Below are 23,224 nucleotides of genomic sequence, written 5' to 3'. Positions count from 1 at the left end.
TGTCTATAAGTGAAGCCTATTACCCAGCAGCCTCGCAATAATGGCTGCTGGGGGAAAATTGGAACACGGAAAATACATACACAGCATGCTTGCAATTTTGCCAGTCACCATCAATACAGCCTAAATTCGTATAACCTAAGCAGTCCTCTCCTCTCCTCTCCTCCCTTCCTCTCCTTTCCTCCCTTTATATACTGTCCTCTGTCTTCAACTCTCCTCTCTTCTCGTCTTATGTCTCGTCTCCTCTCCTCTTGTCTCCTCCTTTACTTTCCTTTCCTCTCTATAGTGTCTGTATGGCTGCTACGTGCACTCCTCCATCATCCCTACCTTCCACCGTAGATGCTATTGGCTGCTGCAGGTAAGCCCCGCCCGCCCCTTACCCCGCCTGCATTGTGTGCTCTCTCATACTGTACACCTGATCTGTGTTTCTCAAAGCAACAATGAAAAAATATACGACTTTGAAGAAGAGATGAAGACCTTATAACCGGTCGAAAAATGTTGGCATTTTTATAGAATAAAATTTGTTTTAACCAGTGTTGATTTCGTCGACTAAAACTATGACGAAAAATGTTCGTCGACTACCTTTTTTCACTGACTAAATAAAAACTAGGCTACGATGACTAAAACTAAGACTAAATAAACTGAACTGAACAAATTTGTCAACAAATAAAAACTAGACTAAAATGTTAGTGAGGGACTAGTGGAGAAGAGATCCAGTAGAACTAAAAGACAAGTCATTTTATGGTTTGGTTGCGCTTCGGTGTTACGCTCTGAAAATAGCAGATCTACAAGCTCACAACGCGTCGCGCTGCGACGTGTTGTGAGCTTGTAGATCGGCTATTTTCCGCACGCAACCAAGTGTAAAATCAGCCATTGCGACGCCATCAAGGCACCGCCAACATACTAATTTTAGTTGACTAAATCAAATGTAAATTTAGTCGACTATAATCTTGACTAAAACTAAATGGATTTTTATTCAAAAGACTATGACTAAAACTAAATCAAAAGTTGCTGTCAAAATCAACACTGGTTTTAACTTTACTTCCTCTGCTCCACGTTTTTTGAGCGCTCGGATCTCTTCTTTTTTTTTAAAGTTTACAAGTCCCACTGATCCTAGAATCACCATACACCTTTAAGACTTTTTTTTTGTAATCTCCTGTGAGCACCCGGTTTGCCTCAGTGTCTTTTCTCTAAAAGATACGACTATTTACAGAATGATATTACTATGTTTGTTCCAAATCTAATCATCCGAGATAAAAAAAAAACTAAAACATGGCCATTTTGTGAGATGCTGTAATTCCGATGAAGAGAAAATCCAGACTCCACACACCTTAATTCCATGCCAGTTCGTCAGTGTTGCCAACTTGGCATCCGTATCACTACATTTAGCCACTTTTCAGGCCCTCGCGTTTCAAGATACGGTCTCCCTTTTTCTTTCTTGGAAAGAGCTCAGTCTTGCAACATTTTGCAACTCCTGGCGCGTCTCCTCCAGCCAAAACAGATTAGCAGCCATCTCTGGGAAATGGAATTTGCATATATCCTCGAGTTGGAGGGTGTCACATTTTAACCACTTAAAAACCCTATACTTTCATTGTATGTCAATTAGTGTAAATGCCTGGCATAATACAGTGGTTCTCAACCTGAGGGTCGGGACCCTAAGTCGATGACACATTAAAAAAGAATTGAAAAAAGACCAAAAACTTAAACCGAAAATAGCAGATCTACAAGCTTGTGTTGTGAGCTTGTAGATCTGCTATTTTCACAATATTTATCTGTGGAACCGAGTCAAACTAAATGTAATGCCTGCAATTCAAAGAGCTTGTCAGAGTGGGGGGTCCCCAGTTCAAATATGATTATTTTGGGGGGGGGTTGTGGTCTGAAAAGGTTGAGAACCACTGGCATAACACACACACACACACACACACACACACACACACACACACACACACACACACACACACACACACACACACACACACACACACACACACACACACACACACACACACACACACAAAATATCTGCTATGCCAAATATTCCCCTAATTTTGCAGAATGTTCCCCTATTTTTGCTGGATGTCATGTTTGCCTGTTTCTGCCAAATGTTTGCCCATAATGACATGCCCAGTATGCTGTATATATCAGGGATGATAAGGTTCATGTGGTTAAGCTGCCGGTGCCGCTACGCTATACTGTTCATCCCTCAGTCCTTCAGTTAAATGATGTTCTTATTTATATACAATTTACAGTTTAGCAGACGCTCTTTATCCAGAGCGACTCACAGTAAGCAAGGTAAACACAACAATTATCCAATCCAATCCAATCCACTTTATTTACAGAGCACATTTAAAACAGTGTTGAACCAAAGTGCTGTACAATCAGTAAACAAATATAAAATACTAAGAGTAAAACAATAGACAGGGGGGGAAAGAACACATATAGGGTGTAAATACACAGACACATTGCCTAACGGAAACACCTACTCTCAGTCTGAATCATCGATAAAAGCCAAGGAGTACAAGTGAGTTTTCAAACGTTTAGATTTAAACACAGGCCAGGTTTGAAACGCTCAAACATGGGGTTGGAAGATCGTTCCTCAGTTTGGGCGAAAGATTATCTGTCTCCCCTGGTCTTCAGCCTTGTTTGTGGGACCAGAAGAAATGACAGGTCAGTATAGACCTCAAGACCCTTGTAGGGTTTTTGGGAGGTAGAACAAATGCATAGAGCAGGGGTATGTAACCCTAGGCACGGGTGCCAACATTGGCACAGGAGACACTGGCACACTGGCATAAGTGTGAGAGAGAGGTTTTAATTAAGTTAAATTAAGTCCCCTCACAATCTATATACAAATTACATCCTGCACATAATTCTACATTCATTAAAACTCCTTACTCTGACTGGAGAGGGAGTCTGAGAGATAGGTGGGGTTATTGCTCTGAGTCTAATGATCATCAAAGAACATATTTTTCAAGAACAAAAAAGAAAGAATATGTATAGTCTATGGCAGGGGTCTTCAACGTTTTCAGGCCAAGGACCCCTTGGCTGAGAGCAAGATAAAGCAGGGACCCCCATTATATATTGTATAGATTTTTTTCCCCCATAGATTTCATAGGCAGCTTCATAGACTTGTTTCACAGCACTATCATGTTGGATTCATGTTAATGTGTATTTCCAGACATTTAACCATGCACTTAAACAATACTTAGTAAACCTGATCTTTCACTCTGTACTTAGCCTGCTCTTTTTTCCCCCCTATACTAAACCACTTTGCCGAAAATACTGTAGCAGATCTACAAGCACACAACGCCTGGCTAAAGTTCCCCTCAGAATAGGGATGCCTGGTTGAAGTGGTTAATGTAAAAATCACACAAAGATTTGGCGGACCCCCTGTAGTAACTCTGAGGACCCCCTAGGGGTCCCGGACCCCCTGTTGAAGACCCCTGGTCTATGGACAATCAAAATCTGTTGGAAATATTACATTTCGATGTGGTGTCATAACTAAACTATGTTGATATGGCACACTGACTACCAAGAAAATGAAAACTTGGCACTTCATATCAAAAACGTTGCCGACCCCTGGTATAGAGACAGGGTAGTGCCTCAGTAATCTAGGATCATTGGTAAACCAAGAACCTAGCATCAGTATTAGCAATATAATATCATAATCATATCATATATCACATCATATCATAATAAATAATAATCTGTACATTGAAACTACTGTATACAAACTATAGGATGCCAGCAGGTCAACAAATGAACCTGGCACATCTGTCTGAATGACATGCTCATCTAAATTACATTTTAACCTTTGCATATAAGCCACATCTGCCACATGGTTTGTACATCTGCCATATACGCAGAGATTAACGCGGACATTATTGTAAGTAGCACAGTGGTGGAAGAGGTACTCGGATATTTTACTTAAGTCAAAGCAATACCACAATATAAAAATACTCTGTTACAAGAAAAAGGCCTGTGCTCAAAATGTTACTTGAATAAAAGTACAAAATTATTGGCATCAAAATATACTTAAAGTACCAAAAGTAAAAGTACTAAAATGTTTGAAAATAGCAGATCTACAAGCTCGCGACGAGCTTGTAGATCGGCTATTTTCAAATAGCCTATGTAAAAAATAGGGCTAAAGTGGTTAATGTATGTTTTATAATATGATGATTTATATCTGCAAAGTAGCTAGTGACTCAAGTTTTCAAAGAATAAAAAGTGTAGAAGTAAAAGTGTTGAAAATTGGAAATACTCCAGTAAAGTAAAAGTACCTCAAAATTGTACTTACGTACAGTACTTGAGTACATGTACTTAGTTACTTTCCACCACTGGAGCAGGGTTGCTAAAGCTAGCGAGAGTGAGAGTAGTACAGTAGCTCCTTCAGCTACGGTACTCGATCGATTCCACTAAGTTAACAATGATCAAGCACCAAGGTTTATTTTCATCCATCACTCACAGCCCAGGTTTCATGATGGATCTGATGCTGGCCTGTGAGAGTGAACTGAGTGCTTTAGAATGTGTGACCAAGGTCAGTACATCCCTATAGGATGTAAGGGCAGTAGTGGAAAAAGTACTCACATGTTTTACTTAAGTAAAAGTATCAATACCATCATGTAAAATTCTGTCATTGAAAAGGTACTTGAGTAAAAGTACAAAAGCATTGGCATCAAAATATACATAAAGGAGGACCAAGGACCAAAGTACTCAATATGCAGAATGTCCCATTTCCCATAGGGTAGGCCTATATAGGGCTGAAGTGGTTAATGTGTATGTTTTGTAATAATAATAAAAATCAACAAAGTAACTACGGTAGTAACTAAAGTGTTGGAAATTGGAAGTAAAAGTAACTCAAAATTGTACTTAAGTACAGTACTTGAGTAAATGTACTTAGTTACTTTCCATTACTGTGTAGGAGCATGCAGGAGCAGGGTTATTATAGTTCACTAAAACTAACAAAATAACGTTTTAGTTAACTGAAAGAAAATAAATAAATGATTGTTGTTTTCTTTTCCCTTTTTTTTTTTTTTACAAAACAAATTAAAATCATTGAAAAAACATTTAGTCTTTGCCAATATTTAATGCATAAGCCTAATATTTTGGGTGGATATGAAATTGTATGTTCCAATATTTCGAGCTGTGCCAGTTTTAAGCTTTGTTGGCTATTTTTGCTATTTTGCTACAAGGTCACACACACTGACCTTGTTGATTCTTGCAGACTAATCCATATACAAACTAAACAAACAAAACTAGCACTGAAACTAATAAAACTAAAACTAAGCCTTTTCACAAAAGGAAAGCAAAACTACAGTAACTGAAATTGATACACATCGTTGCATGCTTGACAATGTTGACAATGTTAACCCTAATCTCACAAAAATATACCTAAACTTAACCCTAACGCTAACCTCACAAAAACTATGCGGAGAGAGGAAAAAAAAGTCATCCTGCCCACGGTGGGATTCGATCACGGGTGGTTGCGGTCAACAGCCAAGCGCTGCTGCCAGGTTAGGTATCGAGGCACCTGACCAAAATCACCATTTGAGTAGTATTTGAAACTCCAATGTGTGTCTTTTAGTTGTTGTAGTCTTATACTAACGCATTAGGGAGTGAAAATGACAGAGCGGCAATAACTGACGCCTATCTGTGAGAATGTATTGTACACGCACGCACGCACGCACGCACGCACGCACGCACGCACGCACGCACGCACGCACGCACGCACGCACGCACGCACACACACACACACACACACAGATCTCCCTTGTGTATAAGGGCATGTTCCTTATTCATAGAGAGATGTTTGACTCACTCTGCTGCTCATGTGAGAGACAGCAGGGAGCAGCGGTCACACACACACACACACACACACACACACACACACACACACACACACACACACACACACACACACACACACACACACACACACACACACACAGCGCTTCCTCTGTCGGTCATGCGAGTGATCGACACACAGACCCGGTCACACCGGGAGGTCAGGGTACATGATGGTCATAAAGCATGCCTGCACACACACACACACGCACGCACGCACGCACGCACGCACACGCACACGCACACTCACACTCGCACACACGCACACGCACACACGCACGCACGCACTCACTCACACACACATGCACACGCATGCACGCACACGCACGCACAAGCACACACACACACACACACACACACACACACACACACACACACACACACACACACCATCTGTCCCTGACCAGTACAAAGGCGCCGTTTGATTCAGAATAAATACATTTCATAACATACATTAAGTCTATATCTTTGTGTGAATGCCCCCTGTATATTTTATAGCACGCCATACATACAGTACCAGTGGTGGAAAAAGTACTCACATTCTTAAGTAAAAGTATCAATACTGCAACGCACTGTTACAAGTAAAAGTCCAGAATTCAAAATGTACTTGAGTAAAAGTACAAAATTATTGGTATCAAAATGTACTTTTAAATGTACAAAGGTACCAAAAGTAGAAAGTACTCATTGTGCAGAATGTCCCATTTCACAAGTTTTCAAATATATAAAATGTATAAAAATCTATTGAAAATATCAGATTTAATGTGAGCTTATAGATCGTCTATTTTCAATGGCCAAAATGTATATAGGGCTGAAGTGGTTAATGTATGTTTTGTAATAATAATCAAAAGTAACTAGTAACTAAGGTTTTCATATAATTGCAGTGGAGTAAAAGTATAATATTTGCCTCTGAGATGTAGTGGAGTAGTAAAAGGATTGAAAATTGGAAATACTCCAGTCAAGTGAAAAATACCTCAAAATTGTACTTAAGTACAGTATTTGAGTACATGTACAGTCCTTACTACTTAGTTACTTTACACCACTGATAACATACCGTACTATTAACGCTATATATTTGTGTGAATGCCCCAGTGCGTTTTATAGCACGCCATACACATTATGCCAGCTATATTGTCACACTTGTCCAACAACAGACTTTCCCTTTGTGTGTGTGTGTGTGTGTGTGTGTGTGTGTGTGTGTGTGTGTGTGTGTGTGTGTGTGTGTGTGTGTGTGTGTGTGTGTGTGTGTGTGTGTGTGTGTGTGTGTGTGTGTGTGTGTGTGTGTGTGTGTGTGTGTGTGTGTGTGTGTGTTTAACGCGGGGGGGGGGGGAGTGAACACCTACTCACCAAATGTGCAATGCGGCTGATATTGCAGTGCAAATACATCAGCGAATTGGAATATCAATGAGCTTTTGTAAAAGCCGTTGTACCGTACTGTACTGTACGTTGTGCCCTTCATGCATCCCACGGTGGGCGATGTTCCTCATGAGGAGAGGAAAGTGTTCCCTCCCCTCCGCCTCACCTGTCTGCTGAATCTTTCATCAAGAGAATCTGCTCTCTCTCTCTCTGTCTCACACACACACACACACACACACACACACACACACACACACACACACACACACACACACACACACACACACACACACACACACACACACACACACACACACACACACACACACACACACACACACACACACACACACAGATGCACAGACACCGGCTGTGCACCTGTTGAATCTTTCATGGGTTAGAAGCTGCATAGGTCTGTTGGTTGCCTATAGCGTGATGAACTGCACTCTCTCTCTCTCTCTCTCTCTCTCTCTCACACACACACACACACATGCTCCCTCCTTCACACTTCTTTCTCACACACACACACACACACACACACACACACACACACACACACACACACACACACACACACACACACACACACACACACACACACACACACACACACTCACACACACACACACTCCCCCAGCAGGGTAAGAGTGATGAGCGTGGTTGAGCTGTTAAATCTTTTATAGGCAGGTGAGAGAATCTTCTCTGACACGCTACGACTGACCTCCCTCTGTGACCTTCACTTTCTCTCTCTATCGCTCCTCCTCCTCCTCTTCCCTCTCCTCTTCCTCCTCCCCCTCCCTCCCTCCCCCTTCCCTCCTCCTCCTCCCCACTTCCTACAAGCTTGTAAATCTGCTATTTTTGGCTTTATAGGATTCAGAAAAAAACATTTTTTTTTGTTTTATTATATTGATGAAATTGTCTTCCTAAAATGTTGATGTCCTAACAGGTGTGTGTGTGTGTGTGTGTGTGTCTGCGTGCGTGCGTGCATGTGTGCGCGTGTGCGTGTGTGTCTGCGTGCATGCGTGCTCGCGCGCGCGTGTGTGTGTGTGTGCGTGTGTGTGCCCTGTGCTGTATAGAACCCAGACATCGTTCTGGTGCACTACCTGAACGTGCCAGCAGTGGACGACAGCGGGAAGCCATGCGGTCCGGTGCTCTGCTCCATCAACACAGATAGGAAGGAGTGGGCCAAGTGGAGCAAGGAGGAGCTCATTGGACAACTCAAGCCTATGTGTAAGTCACATGACCCCCCCCTTCCACTACACCGAATGAGTTGCCATATTTACATAGCCTGGGACCAGACGAATCTGCGAGTGCAAAAAAAAATTACACTCTGTGATTTGGGTCTGGCACTGCTCCATAGAGAATCCATATCCTGCTCCAGAAGACGTGAGTGACCAATCAGGGCCCAGTATTCGAATATGGGAGACTGTAATTGGTAGTTGGTTGTAGGTCTAACCAATTGCGTCGAGGGCCATTGTTTTGATCCCCTTGGGAAACAAAACGTCCTCATGGAAGCACCAGACTCATATCCACGCAGTGATATAGTCTGGCTACGCGAGGCTAATATTTACATTTCCTTACAAATGACATATTCCTTACATTACAAATCCTTATAAGCCATCTATTTCTGGGATGCATAGTCGCTGAAACACCACAAGATATTCCTCTACACGTATTTAGTGAGAGCATTGCTCCTCCTGCTGAGAGCATCTCAGCACTAGAATTACTCCAGCACTTTCATAAGCAGAACAAACCCCCGCCATCCCGCCCCCCCCCCCACTACTGTGAAGCGATAGGAAAACGCTGTTCGCCCCCAAAGAGAGCCCAGTGGCTCTCAAACCTTTTCATCTCAAGGACCCCAAGTACTGTACTTAAAGGGATAGTTCACCCAAAAAAATAATAATCGATTAGTCACCCCATGGAGACTTGAATTCATGGACATTTTTTGTTTTTATCGCGTTCCTAAGCCATTCATTTGATGACGAGCAGGGGTTCGGGTAGGAGACACAAAGGAGACTCTTTGTGGTTCCTACCGGAACATTTTGGGGGTGAACTATCGCTTTAAGTAAAATGTTTGTTTTTTTTACTTTACTGGGGTATTTTACTTTACTACACTACATCTCAGAAGCAAATATTGTACTTTTTTATTTGAAAACTTTAGTTACTATGTAGTTACTTTTGTAGATTTTGATTATTATTACAAAACATAGGCCTAGGCCCTACATTAACCACTTCAGCTCTAGATATACTTTGGCAATTTTAATAAAGCCGATCTACAAGCTCACAACGCATCGCTTTAGTTTGTAGATCTGCTATTTTCAAAAGATTTTCATACATTTATACATTTGTGAAATGGGACCTTCTGCATTCAGTACTTTTACTTTTAGTACTTTAAGTACATTTTAATGCCAATAATTTTGTACTTTTACTCAAGTACAATTTGAATACTAAATGTGTACTTGTAACAGACTTCTACAATAGGGTCTGATACTTTTACTTAAGTACAAAATGTATGTGAGTACTTCTTCCATCACTGGTTTTCCCTGCATTAGACCTTAGACCATTTAACGGAAAAGTACCAGCAACAAAAGGATACAAGTTGAGAACAAAAATATCAATTCAAATCCTCTCACATTTGTGTTTAATAGCTTGTTTTTAATGTTCAGCCCATTCAACCCGTCTCTTCCTTGCAATTTCCCCGGCTTGGATCAATTGTAATCGAGGTAAAATAATCGCGTTAAAAGTAACTTAAACATTTTGGCTTTGTATGTACGGATCGATTGCTTGTCATGTCGGAGATTTCCCGCAATTTCAAAGAGTGAGGTCAGAGTGATATCAATTAGGGGAGGAGGAGCAAAGTCATGGGTTTTCTACCCAGTAGACTTTAACTGTTACATAACGCAGCAAGCAGCTTACCCAAGGCCTTCTTCCATATGAAAAGCTTTAACATTTACTCAAAGCAGCAGTAGTGGAAGAAGTACTCAGATATTTGACCTACGTAAAAGTACCAATACCACGATATAAAAATACTCTGTTACAGGTAAAAGTACCAAAAGTAAAAGTACTAACATGTTTGAAAATAGATGCGACGCGTTGTGAGCTTGTAGATCGGCTATTTTCAAATAGCCTATGTATAAAATAGGGCTAAAGTGGTTAATGTATGTTTTATAATAGAATAATTTATATCTGTAAAATAACTAGTAACTAAAGTTGTCAAATAATTATAGTGGAGTAAAAGTACAATATTTGCCTCTGAGATGTAATGGAGTAGAAGTAAAAGTACTGAAAATTGGAAATACTCCAGTAAAGTAAAAATACCTCAAAAAGTACAGCACTTGAGTACATGTACTTAGTTACTTTACACCACTGCAAAGCAGCAGTAGTGATGTTTGTTTTACATCGAACGATAAGTGATTTTACGTGAATATTGCAAAGCTTAGCACGTTCGTCAAGTCATATGAAAGTTACCACGTGACTTCTAGTCAATGTACTTGAAGTGGTAGTGATTTTTTTGGGGTTAAAATAAGTGTTAAATATCTCTATATATATTCTGATAGTACTCATTGCTATAGAGTGTTTGTTCAGGAGTCTCCATGTCTGAATATTCAACAGAAAATGCATTTTCAGGTCCAATCAAAGTTTTCTATCCAATCAGGATATAGAGAGCTCAGTCAGGATACAGATTAAACAAGTGGAATTGGAAGTGATGACACAAAGAAATGAGTAGGCAAAATTGGAACTGGAACACTATGAAAATGAAGCTGATAAATGGGTATTCTCTCCTGATTCGCTGAAATTGTGTCACTTACCTGAAAATGTATTTTCTCTTTGGCTGGAGAGACATGGAGACCCCTGTTACCGAACAAACACTATATAGCCATGATTACTGAATCAGAATTAGAATATCAGAATAGAGATCTTTAACGGTTTAATCAAACATTTTTTGTTTTAACCAAAGAATATCACTTACTCTACCTTTAAAAATAAGGGCAGTGTTGACTAATGTGGTACAGGTTTTTTGATGAATAATGAATAACGACAAAGCATTGTAGAACTCATCATTAATATGTTGCAATTAGGGGTGTCACGATTCACTTACCTCACGATTCGATTCAAAATCGATTCCTAGTGTGCTCGATTAAAATTGCGATTCTGCGATTAATTAATATTGCGATTTTCTACCCCAAATCACTTTGCTTTAATTATACTAGAACATTTTAAAACAATTCTGAACAATATAAACCATGAAAAGTTGAATCATACACTTCAATGCAGCCAGAACATGTCAGTTAGTCTTTCTGACATTGATTTCAGACAAAGTGCCAGTGAAAAAGGTACTTACTTATAAAAAATAATAATAATAAAAAACACTTACGCTAGCAGATTCAGAAAAGCTCGTCCACGCCTTTGTCTCCTCCAGGTTGGACTATTGCAATGCACTTCTCATCGGGATCCCTAGCAAAAGCCTTCAAAGGCTTCAGTATATTCAGAACAGTGCTGCTAGGGTCCTGATGAGAGTGCGCAAACATGAACACATCACACCCATCCTCCGTTCACTCCATTGGCTTCCCGTTGCTTTCCGGACCCAATACAAAATATCCCTGTTGACACATCAGTGCATCCACGGCAACGCTCCCTCATACCTCAAGGACCTAGTCTCCCTACAACCCTCGACCCGTAACCTCCGCTCCTCAAACACCAACCTCCTCAACACCTGCAAGGCCAAACTACGCACCATGGGCGACCGGGCTTTCTGCTCAGTCGCACCCGAACTGTGGAACGCCCTCCCTGTCCACCTAAGAGCACCACAGTCGGTCGACTGCTTTAAGAGAGGATTAAAGACTTACCTTTTTAGCAAAGTATTTTTTTAGCTGGTTTTACCTCTAGGCTTTATGCCCCATGTTTTAATTGTTTTTAGTTGTTTTCTTTTAATTGGTGTGATGTTTTCTGTTCTTATGCTACTGCCCTCTGTAAGCACTTTGAGATTTCCTGTAAATGTAAAGTGCGTTATAAATAAAATCCATTATTATTATTATTATTATAAAAATAAAAACGATTTTGAATATTTTGAATCGATTTTAAAATCGTGGCATTAAGAATCGCAATTTATTCATGAATCGATTTTTTTTTGACAGGCCTAGTTGCAATCGTAATAAAAGTATTTTGTATTACGATTGCAAAATGTTAGGTTTGGTCATAAATATCAGGAACATATATAGTTAGATAGATCGATCAAATAAGGTAACACAGACTCATTCCCTTTACTGTTGCATATAGTCATGACATGACTCATGATGTAGACTGATCATGCATACTGTCATGCCTCTCAAAGGCCCATTCTGAGCCAGGAAAAACCCCAATCTGATCTGATCGGCTCAAGTCTCCATGAAGAGAATCCCAATGTTTGGGCGGCAGTAGCTCAGGGGTAGAATGGCCGGTACAGCGGCAGGATGGGAACCACAAGGTTCCCAGTTCGATCCCGGGCTCCCCCAGAGTTAGTGTCGAAGTGTCCTTGAGCAAGACGCTGAACCCCTAATTGCTCCCGATGAGCAGGTTGGTGCCTTGCATGGTTTCCTCCGCCATCGGTGTGTGAATGGGTGAATATAACGCACAATCAATGTGAAGCGCTTTGGATAAAAGCGCTATATAAATGCACCATTTACCATTTATACAGGAATATGAGACACCTTGGGTTGAAGTAGTAGTAGTAGTAGTAGTAGTAGTAATACTACAGTATATTTAAGTATACAATAAATCTGGACTGTTAATTGAACTTTGAGAGAAAGACATCCAACATATACATTATACAGATAAGGAAAGTGAAAGTGTCACTGTGTCGCTAAAAAACTACATAAACCATTCTAATTTGTAATATAAAAGTTTGTAAAAGAAATTATAATAATAATTAAAAACTTTTCTAAGGCAGTTTATTACTATGTTTCTTAAGGTGAGAACATAAGGTGAGAACAGCTGCATTTAGATTTTGAGGTCTAGGTTTCTTTTTTGTCTGTATTAAAAAGGACATAAAATAAACATTAAACTGTTCTGGCCTGTTTTAAACCGTTTTAAACTGTTCTGGCCCATTTGCAGTTTTGTCTAAATTTAGTAATGTCTATGATATTTAGCTGCCAAGTTACTGGGATTGTTTGGTTTGCCTGAACTATATACAGTAGCTGTAGCTGACTGATGTGACAGAGGAACTATGCCAAGACATGCTGTGACAAAGGGACGAGTGGTGGGAAAAGTACTTTTATTTTACCCATTTCAAAACTTATCATACGTATATAATAAAAAAAATCAAGCACAAAAAAATCAAGCACACAACAAAAAAATCAAGCACACAACACGTCGCGATGCGACGTGTTGTGAGCTTGTAGATATGCTATTTTCAAATAGCCAAAGTTTAAATAGGGCTGAAGTGGTTAACGTATGGTTTGTAATAGTAATCCAAATCTACAAAGTAACTAGTAACTAAAGTTTTCAAATAATTGTAGTGGAGTAAAAAGTACAATATTTGCCTCTGAGGTGTAGAGGAGTAGAAGTAAATAAGTATTGAAAATTGTAAATACTCCAGTAAAGTAAAAGTACCTCAAAATTGTACGTAAAGTACAGTACTTGAGTACATGTACTTAGTTACTGTCCTCCACTTAAAGGGCCAGTATGGTCAGTGGGGAAGGCATCAACTCGATGGCCCGGACGATTAGCGCCACGCTGCCATCTAGAGGCTGATACGGGCTGCAGGCAACAAAAAAAAAGACTGAAGGATAGAAAGGGAAAGGAGAGAATAGACAGAGAGGTGGAGAGAGACGGAGGTGCCCAAAATACCCTGCATGCATTATTTATAAGTGAGCATCTGAGAGAGAGAGAGAGAGAGAGAGCGGATAGCTACAGCACATACACAGATATGCAAAAATGCATACAAACACACACACACAGACACACACACACACACACACACACACACACACACACACACACACACACACACACACACACACACACACACACACACACACACACACACGCGCCCGCGCGCGCACACGCACACAGACACCTTGTGCTATCTCTTTGTTGACATGTCTTTTTGAACAGTTTTTGGAAGCGCAATTGAGGATAGTTCCCCAAAATGTAATGGCTTATTGATCCAGAGATGAAGACAAGATTTAGTGAAGTTTACCTGCAACTCTTTGAACCGAAAGGGAGTTCTTTAGTGATGTAGTGATTTGTGTGCTGCACCGTGGTTATCATTTGATGTGTAAACAGTTTAAGAACATTTCTTGCTTTAAAGCCCTCATCAGACATTATTCCCCAAATGATCAGGGTCTTTCATAATTCAACCTTTTGAACACAAGAGGGCGCTAATAGACATGACTCTGCTGTAGAGCTTACATTGCCAGGATGATGGAAGTTGGCGGAATCAAAGGACAAAATATAGATTTACTTTTTTACTTTTTCTGTATTTACTGTACTGTACTGTATTGTATTTTTCTCAATTACTGTACTTAAGTACAATCTTGAGGTACTTCTACTTTACTGGAGTATTTCTATACTTTTTTTCTATACTTTTACTTCTACTCCAAATGGCGGAATGAAAGGACAAAATATAGTTTGACTTTTTCAGTTTTTTTTTGGCTTTAATAAAAATAATAATAATAAACTTTATTTGTATAGCACCTTTTATGACATGAAATGCAGCTCAAAGTGCTTTACAGAGCAAGAATACAGCAACAGAAAAAGTACAACTAATTTAACAATAAAGCAAAAAAAGAAAAGCAAAAGCATAAAACAACATTAAAATGATAGCAAAAAGGCAGTGAATCAGGCAAAACAGTGAGGACACCATGAATAACAACACAGAGATTTAAAATTCAACTAAAAGCAAGAGTGAAGAAATAGGTCTTGAGCTGTGCTTTAAAGCTATCCTCAGAGGCTGCCTGTCTTACGGTACGTTTTAACAGCGGGCGACTCTCGGGCGATGCCGGGCGACATCGCCCAAAAGATAAAGAAAGTCTATGAGAGCCGGCGATTGGGCGAAGTGGGCGGGGGGCGATGAAAGATGGATTTTCTTTATCTTTTGGACGATGTCGCCCTGCATCGGCCGAGAGTTGCCCGCTGTTAAAACGCACCGTTAGGTGTAAAGGGAGTTTATACCACTCCGTCGGCCCGTTTTTCTTTCAAGACCACAAGTCCAGTCTTACCGTTCCACGCTCAAACGAAAGAGCACTAAGGCACTAAGGCTTCACTCTACAGACTTTAAATCTCTTGTTTGTGATGTTTATGTTTTGTTCCTCAGGTGCCGGGAGCAGCCTGCATCAGAAATGTTCCAGCGTCAAACAGCGAATCATCTCGTCCAAACAGGAGCCCGGGGCCGGGGGGGCCACGGCGGCCGTCCCCGCCGGCACGGGGACGGGGACTGGGGGCCAGCGGGCCGGCGGCGGGACGGCAGCCGACGGCACGGAGGTCCAGAACAGTGACGTGTCGGAGGGCCAGACAGAGACCACCGGTCCCGGAGGAGGGGGCGGGGGTGGAGGGGGTGGGGGCGGGGTTAGGAGCCGAGGAGGAGGCGGTGGAGGAGAGAGGAGGAACGGCAGGATAGCCAAACCCTCGCTCCTCCCCCAGAGCAGCATGGAGGTCTCCTCCTCCACCTCCACCAGCCAGGTGGAGGTGCCCGACACCACGCAGAGCTCCCCGCTGTCCATCGCCTCCAGCGACATGGCGGACAGCCCCGCCCTCGCCATGGGCGTCGCCGGCGGCCTGTCGTCGCACCAGAGCGCCGCCGTGTTCATGTCGGAGGTCACCACGCTGACGGGCGACTCCGTCTACTCCGCCGGCCACACCACCGCCCACCTCCTGGCCGGCCACGCCCACCACCACGAGAGCGCCGCCGGCATCCTATTGGCCGTGGCGCCCGGCGACAACAGCCAGAGGTTCGCCTCGTTCCCCGGAGGCGTGGGCCTGGGCGAGGGAGGCGAGCTGGTGCTGTCCAGCTCACTGGACTCTGGCGGCGGCGTGGGCGTGGGGGGGGTGGGGGTGGTGAGCCTGCCCGAGACCACCATGAACTTTGACCCGGACTGCTTCCTCAACAACCCCAAGCAGGGCCAGACGTACGGCGGCGGCAAGACGGAGGCGACGGGCTGCAACGGAAACGACGGCAACGGCGACGGTAGGCCTGTCACAATTATTACATAACAGTGGCGTAGCCAGAACGCCAGTATAGGCTGGGCCTAGGCGAGAGCGGGTGGGCTACAAGTAGACTGGTAAACCCTCCCTCCGGAAATCTCATTTCCATTTGATTTCAGGAGTGAGTCTGGCCTGATCGCCTGTGTACGCCAAACTGACGAGCCTATCAGCGTCGTCGCACATCGTTCTGTGATTGACAGCGACAGTTGGCCAATCAGGTGGCGAGTACGAGTGAGCCCGAATGGGACCGAGTGCAGCCGACAAAAATGGAACGATCCGCCATTGTTTCTGTGGCCAGTTACACTGTTTACTTTCGTTTTTAAAACGCTCTCAAACTTCGTTTTTGAGGCACGGAATTTACTTTTAAGATATCGTTTGGATAGAATTTAGTTGTTTAACTTCATATATGTGGTCAATTAATCATGACAGAGCCTATTTAAAAATACAAATTTAGAGAACCGGGAGGGGCGGGCAGTGCCACGCATTTATCCGAATAAGGCAACCTATTTTGGGCATGGCCGTCTCAAAAGTCCCGTTGCGTCACATTAGTCTGGAGGTCTGCTGATTGGCTGGAGGGGAACAACGATCATTGGCTGAAGGGGTTGTCAGTCAACGGTATTACTCCCGCCCAACTCCAGCCCACAGACAATATTGCAGAATGGGCGATCAGGCCAGACTCACTCCTGAAATCAAATGGAAATGAGATTTCCGGAGGGAGGGTTTACCAGGCTAGGCTACAAGGCGACAAGGCTACAAGCCTACAAGGCTACAAGCTTACAAGGCGTCACTTTGTGACCCCTTGTAAGCTTATAGATCTGCTATTTCTGTTTTTTTCAAATGTATAGAATTATTAAATATGTCAATAATGTCTTTGTATACCTAAGTTATTTGTCATATCTGGCCTGTGCCTGTAATTTTTTGAGTGGTGCCAACCACTCCTACATTTGACCGTGTGTGTGTGTCCGTCCGTATGTTTGCGGACGGCCTCAACATGTTTGTGTCTGGCCTCAACAGCTGCAGCTGATTGTAACACAAAGATGCAACCAGTTACACTAATTAAACACAAACAGGGGTACAACACATGTTCTGTATTTTGTATTCATATGTTCCAATGTTCAATGTCAAGCACACAATTAAATCGTAAATCGCAATTATTTGAATGACAATTAATCGTCAACTTTAATTTGTAATCTCATGACAGCCCTAGGCGGCGGCGGCTCGCTCCACTGCGGCGGCGCGTCCAACGGCTACGTCACGTACAACCCGGCGCTCGTCAACAACATCAAGACGGAGCCGGTGGGGGCTCTGGAGCGCCCCCTGGTGGCCACGCAGCAGCAGAGCGGCAGCGGCGGCTACGTGGCCGAGAACACGGTAAGCCTGAGCCCCAGCACCACCCTGGAGCAGATGGACTTCAGCGCCGTCATGTCGTCGGCCTGCCAGGTCCAACAGAACCAGCCCGCTACGCTCCACCACCCCGCCTCCTCGGCCACCCTCTTCCTCCAGGCTCCGCCCCCCCACCAGACCGCCGCCGGACAGCCCTCGCAGACCAACGGCCCCGAGGTGGGCCAGGAGGCCCAGGGCGAGGCCCAGGCCTACATGGGCCTGTCCGCCGTGCAGCAGCACGCCACGGACTCTCCTACGCTCGCCAACGGAGGAGGTAAGGAAGTTAACAATTAATTTGATTAAATTGATTGATTTTCAATTCATTGAGGGGAAAAAAATGCATTTTATTTTTTTGGCTATTGAAAGTTACAGGTATGGTGTGTGTGATATCAAATGTGAGTTTACCATAATCACAGTAATCCTTAATCATATTCAAGGGTGAAATGAGACAGACTCTATAGTGCGTAGCAAAACATCCTGAAGGGGCCGCTCACTTGGTAGCGGCGGACATCTTTGGGCGGTGGACATCTTGGGGGGTCATAAACAGCTTGACTTCACACTGCCACGCCCCCCGCCCCCCGTGGTGACGACACGTTGCAGAGCACTATAGAGCACTGCTGAGGGGAGGTGTGCGTGTCTGTGTCCAGCTGATGCTCGTTGATGCTTATTATATACATCAAAGCAATTATGTTTCTGCACTCATTTTTGGTTTCGGACAAGAATTTTCCTTTCGGTCCTAAAAAAAAGCTGCCTATCAATGAATCAATTAATCGATCGATAAGGTTATCAACCATCAATTCATGAATTAATCGATCATTTGCATTCCTAGGAGGAGGAGACTCGCACGCCACGCACCTCCACCAGGCGGGCGGGGAACAGCAGCAGGCCCTGAGGAACGGGCAGCAGGGAGGAGCGGTGGCGGTGCCCTCGTTCCCCATGGCGCCTAACCCACAGCAGGAGGACCAGCAGCACTCTGCCAGCACCAGGGCCCACGTGGTGGGAGGAGACGTAGCAGGGCTAGAGAAGGCCTCCTCCGACAACGGAGCGGAGCTGCTCCTCAAGGCCGACCCGCACAACAAGGCCTACGCGGCCGTCATGGACGGCGAGCACTACCTGCAGCCTGCAGACGACAGCGCAGGAGGAGGAGAAGGAGGTGGTGGTGGTCGAGGGGGAGGAGGAGGAGGTGTAGCAACAGTGGGAGGAGGGGACGGCGAGATCCTCTGTAACGGCGTGGGCTTGCCGGTGGTCAACGGCTCGGTGGTGGCTCATAGTCCTCAGTCCATGGCTGCGGTGGCAGAGGGGGCGGGGCTCTACAGCAACGCTCTACAGCCCCAGCAGGGGGCGGTGGGGGGGGTCTCCGCCGCCACCGCGGCGGCGGCGGCAGCAGCAGCAGCAGTAGGGGGCGCCAGCATCAGCCTGGAGGGTTTCGAGGCCTCGTTCGGGAGCCAGTTCTCGGACCTCATCAACGACTTCATCTCGGTGGAGGGGTCCGGAGGAGGGGTGGGGGCGGCCGTCAACGGCGTGCTGATGCCCCAGGAGGCGGGCGGCGGCGGCGAGGAGCAGGGGGTCGGCGCCGGGGCGACCGCCCTGCAGGGTGCCGAGGTGCAGCAAGGGGCGCTGGGGCTGCTGCAGGACACCGGCCGGCTGTTTGGGGTGACGGACTACTCCCCGGAATGGTCCTATCCCGAGGTTAGTAGAGCAACTGTTTCGTAACCCAATGGCTCACAAACCTTTTTAATTGGGGGTGGATGAGTGTGGATGTACGGTACATCAGGACGTTACTTTATTTTTTGTGTGTGGAAGGAGCTTACTTTTTTTTCCCTCAAATGTCTGCACCTACAGAGAAGATTATATGAATTATTAGTAATTTCCTTGTTATGACATCAATTCCTTCAGGTGGAACGAGGGAGGTTTTGTGTCAAGGGCGTATCGTCATAGAGGCCAATGGGGCCATGGCCCGGTCTGGAAAACTCTGCTCCCCCAGGGGAAAAAAACAAAAAATCAACATAACAACATTAGCACCCCATCACCCATTCTGTTGTAGCCAACCACAGAAATCCGCCTTTGTTTTCAAATCGGGCTTATTTGCATTCGGCCGGATTGTTAATGGGTGGCCATTAAAAACCGGTTTCCCCGTCAAACCATCGTTGCACGAGCCCCCCCCCCCCGCCGGCCCGCGGGGGGGTTTAAGAATCTGGCCCGGTCCACGTTAGAACCCACCATACGCTACTGTTTTGTGTTGGATTGTCTGCCTATGACATTACTACACATACTAGACACTAGACATGAATACATTAGCCTCGTATTTCTATTACGTAGGTAAGTCAGGAAGTGACTTGAGTTTTACATTCGACAACACTGGTCCCACCCCCCCGGCCCCCACTCCCCACAGACCAATCAGAAGCCGCGGCTTTTTTTCTCCCGTTGCATGTGCACGGAGATAGGAGGCTTTCCAGACTGTGAAGTGAAGGGAGAAAAATAAAACGCAGAACGTAGCAATCAGTCTAGATCCCAGGCTATGAATACATGGCCTTACAGGACACGACTAGAAAAGTCGAACGTCCCTTTCAGTCAGTAGGTGCCTTATGAACAGACAGTAGGCACTCTCCGTCTTCAGTAGGAAAGTAGTTGCTGTGTAGCTTGGAGATAGTTTGCTCATTGTCACAACGTATACAGCGGAGACATTACTAACTGCAGCTGCGCTGACTGACAGCTTAATTAGAGACAGCCCGATGTTTCTTCTTCTTCTTCCTCTTTCGGTTAATTCCCATCGGGGGTCGCCACAGCGGATCATCAGTTTCCATCTGTTTCCATCTGTTTCTGTTTCTCTTCATCTTCCTCGGTCACTCCTGCCACCTGCATGTTGTCTCTCACCGCATCCTTTGGCCTTCCTCTGCTTCTCCTCTTACCTGGCAGCTCCATCTTCAGCATCCTTCTCCCAATGTACCCCTCATCCCTCCTTCCTCAGGCACATGGTCCAAACCATCTCAACCTTGCCTCTCTTGTTTTATCCCCAAACCCTCCAACCTGGGCTGTCCTTCTAAAGCAGTGGTTTTCAACCTTTTTCATAGCAAGGTCCATTATTTATTCGGCATTTGAGCCACAGAACCACCGTTTGATGAGATTTAGACTCTCAGACCCAAAACTTAGAATATTTTGTTGTCGTTGTATAAGATTCACAATTCCATGCATTGATGTTGGTACCATAGGAGAGATAACAGGCAAACGTTGATCAAAATAACAATTCTTTAATTAAGTAATGCAGATGTTTAACAATAATTAAACTCTTGAGAGCGTAAAATGAAATCAAATGGACCAATAAGGGTCCATTTGGTTTCATTTGTCGCTCTCAAGAGTTAAGGGTCCATTTGGTTGCCAACTCTCCATCATTTAGCTGGAACCCCCTCAAGGACCACTGGTGGTCCCCGGACCACTGGTTGAGAACCACTGCTCTAAAGGCAAAGCAAGTCGAGGCAAGGAGGTTTTATGTGTATAGCTCATTTCAACAACGAGGCAATTCAATGTGCTTTACACAACAGAACATCAAGCATAGGAAACACAATTATGCAATAAAAAATAACAGATACGGTTACACTGCAGAAGAGAAAGAAATAAGAAAAGTAACTCAATCAAAGGCAGCGGCAAACGGAAAGGTCTTTAGTTGTGTTTTTAAATAAATAAGAGTGGCAGCAGAACCTGCAGTTTTATGGGACTTTGTTCCAGATGATGTGGTGCATAAAAACTAAATGGACACGCTGTGATTGGCCAGTCTTCGCTTTGACTGGCAGTTCTGCCTTGGTGGTGCCTTAGCAAATGCCAGGATGAAACTCATTGTCTCCCCTAAACATAGTAATACCCCACTGAGCATTTTTGGGGCTATTAGACGTCTAAAATACGTCTAAGGGCTAGGCTAAAACCGGCTTTTAATTGGTCTAAAAGTGAAAGTTTTTTCAACGTCTATTCTTAGCCTAGACATTGATTAGCTGTTTTTTAAGCGTCTATATATATAGACCGTCTATATCATAGCCGTTGAAATGACGTCTATAAAATAAACGGTCTAAATATAGACGCTTAAAAAACAGCTAATCAGCGTCTAGGCTAAGAATAGACGTTGAAAAAACGTTCACTTTTAGCCCAATTATAACCCGGTTTTAGACGGAGGTCTAATAGATGACTATGGCTCACTGGGACAGTCAATAGGGACCCCCCTGAGTCTATACATTTATGGAAGGATGATTGTTATTGCTTAAACATGTAACTTTATAATTTTGTGGGACATCATATGCTGTAATATAAAAGGTTACGTAGTGCTGCTTTAATCCTCTCGTCTCGTTTCTACAGAGGTGCACTGTTCATCTTTTCACTTTGTTTGCACAGAAGCACACACACTCTTTTTTCTTTATTTATACATTTACAGTACACAAGTATTTTAGGTTACTATAGTTACATTGCGAGTGATTTATAACGTAGAAACTCCACTTGTATTGAACAAATATGCTATCAAAGTGAACAAATCTAACACACAGTTTGAAGATGTGATTGGAGTCAGTGTAGAGTAGAAGGTCGTCCTCTGGAGACGTTCCTATATGCCTCGGTCTCAGTGAAGAGATGGATGGAAGAGATGGAACTGTGGAAAAAAACTCCCCATTGCAATTAGAACTGCAGACTCACTCCCAACTTGCCCTAGCCTTGACAACCTTGCAGGCTTATGCAAAGGCTAAAATGTAATTTAGATATCATGTTATGTAGACAGATGCCAGGTCATTTGTAGACCTGACATCCTATAGTGTATAGTTTCAATGTATAGATTATTGTGTTTTTAATATACTGTTAAGACTGATGATAGGTTCTTGGTTATGATTACTATTTCTGTGCATTGATGTTTTACCTCGTGTTTTCTTGCTTTAAAGCAAAAGCAAAAGCTTTCTCAAAAGCAAAAATGTTCTTAGACTGTTTACACACCAAACGATAACCAAGGTGCAGCATACAAATCATTACATCCCTAAGAACTCTATTTCGGTTCAAAGAGTTGCAGAAGGTAAACTAGTCTTCATCTCTGGATCAATAAGCCATTACATTTTGGGGGGCTATCCTTTATTGCTCTTCCAAAGCAGTTCAAAAGACATGTCAACAAAGAGATAACACAACGTGTATGCGTATGTGTACAGGCGTGCGTGCGTGCGTGCGTGCGTGTGTGCGTGCGTGCCACAAGGAGGTCCAGATTATAGAAGTATAGGCTGTGTTTTTGATGAGTACATGGACCAGGCTTTACTTAGAATCACAACAAACATTGGGTACAGATGTGGACTCTGCATACGTATATATACAGTATTTACATACGTATACATATTTGGAAGCCTGGGCATGACAAAGAGCAAAGCCAAACAACTTGCTAAATATTGCTCTGTTTCAGCTGTTATAGGCAGCTTGGCTGTGTGGAGGAGAAGGTCGCTATATGTACCCTTAGGTG

General features: G+C 43.7%; 1 protein-coding gene across 1 annotated transcript in view; it reads left to right on the top strand.

The window, feature by feature from the left end:
• The window catches only part of LOC311048623 (calmodulin-binding transcription activator 1-like), a gene marked incomplete at both ends in the record, with an annotated part of 139,224 nt that overhangs the window by 87,100 nt on the left and 28,900 nt on the right, over positions 1–23,224 (top strand). Inside the window, 5 exon segments of the mRNA XM_084061887.1 lie at positions 284–355; positions 8,268–8,421; positions 15,485–16,354; positions 17,579–18,028; positions 18,584–19,443. Of these exon segments, the coding sequence (XP_083918013.1) occupies positions 284–355; positions 8,268–8,421; positions 15,485–16,354; positions 17,579–18,028; positions 18,584–19,443 (2,406 nt within the window).

Source organism: Gymnoscopelus microlampas (assembly GCF_963454915.1).
Source record: "Gymnoscopelus microlampas genome assembly, chromosome: 7".
NCBI classification, from domain to species: Eukaryota; Metazoa; Chordata; class Actinopteri; order Myctophiformes; family Myctophidae; genus Gymnoscopelus; species Gymnoscopelus microlampas.
The sequence above is the reverse complement of the archived record's forward strand: the minus strand, read 5'-3'. Positions and strand labels throughout refer to the sequence as shown.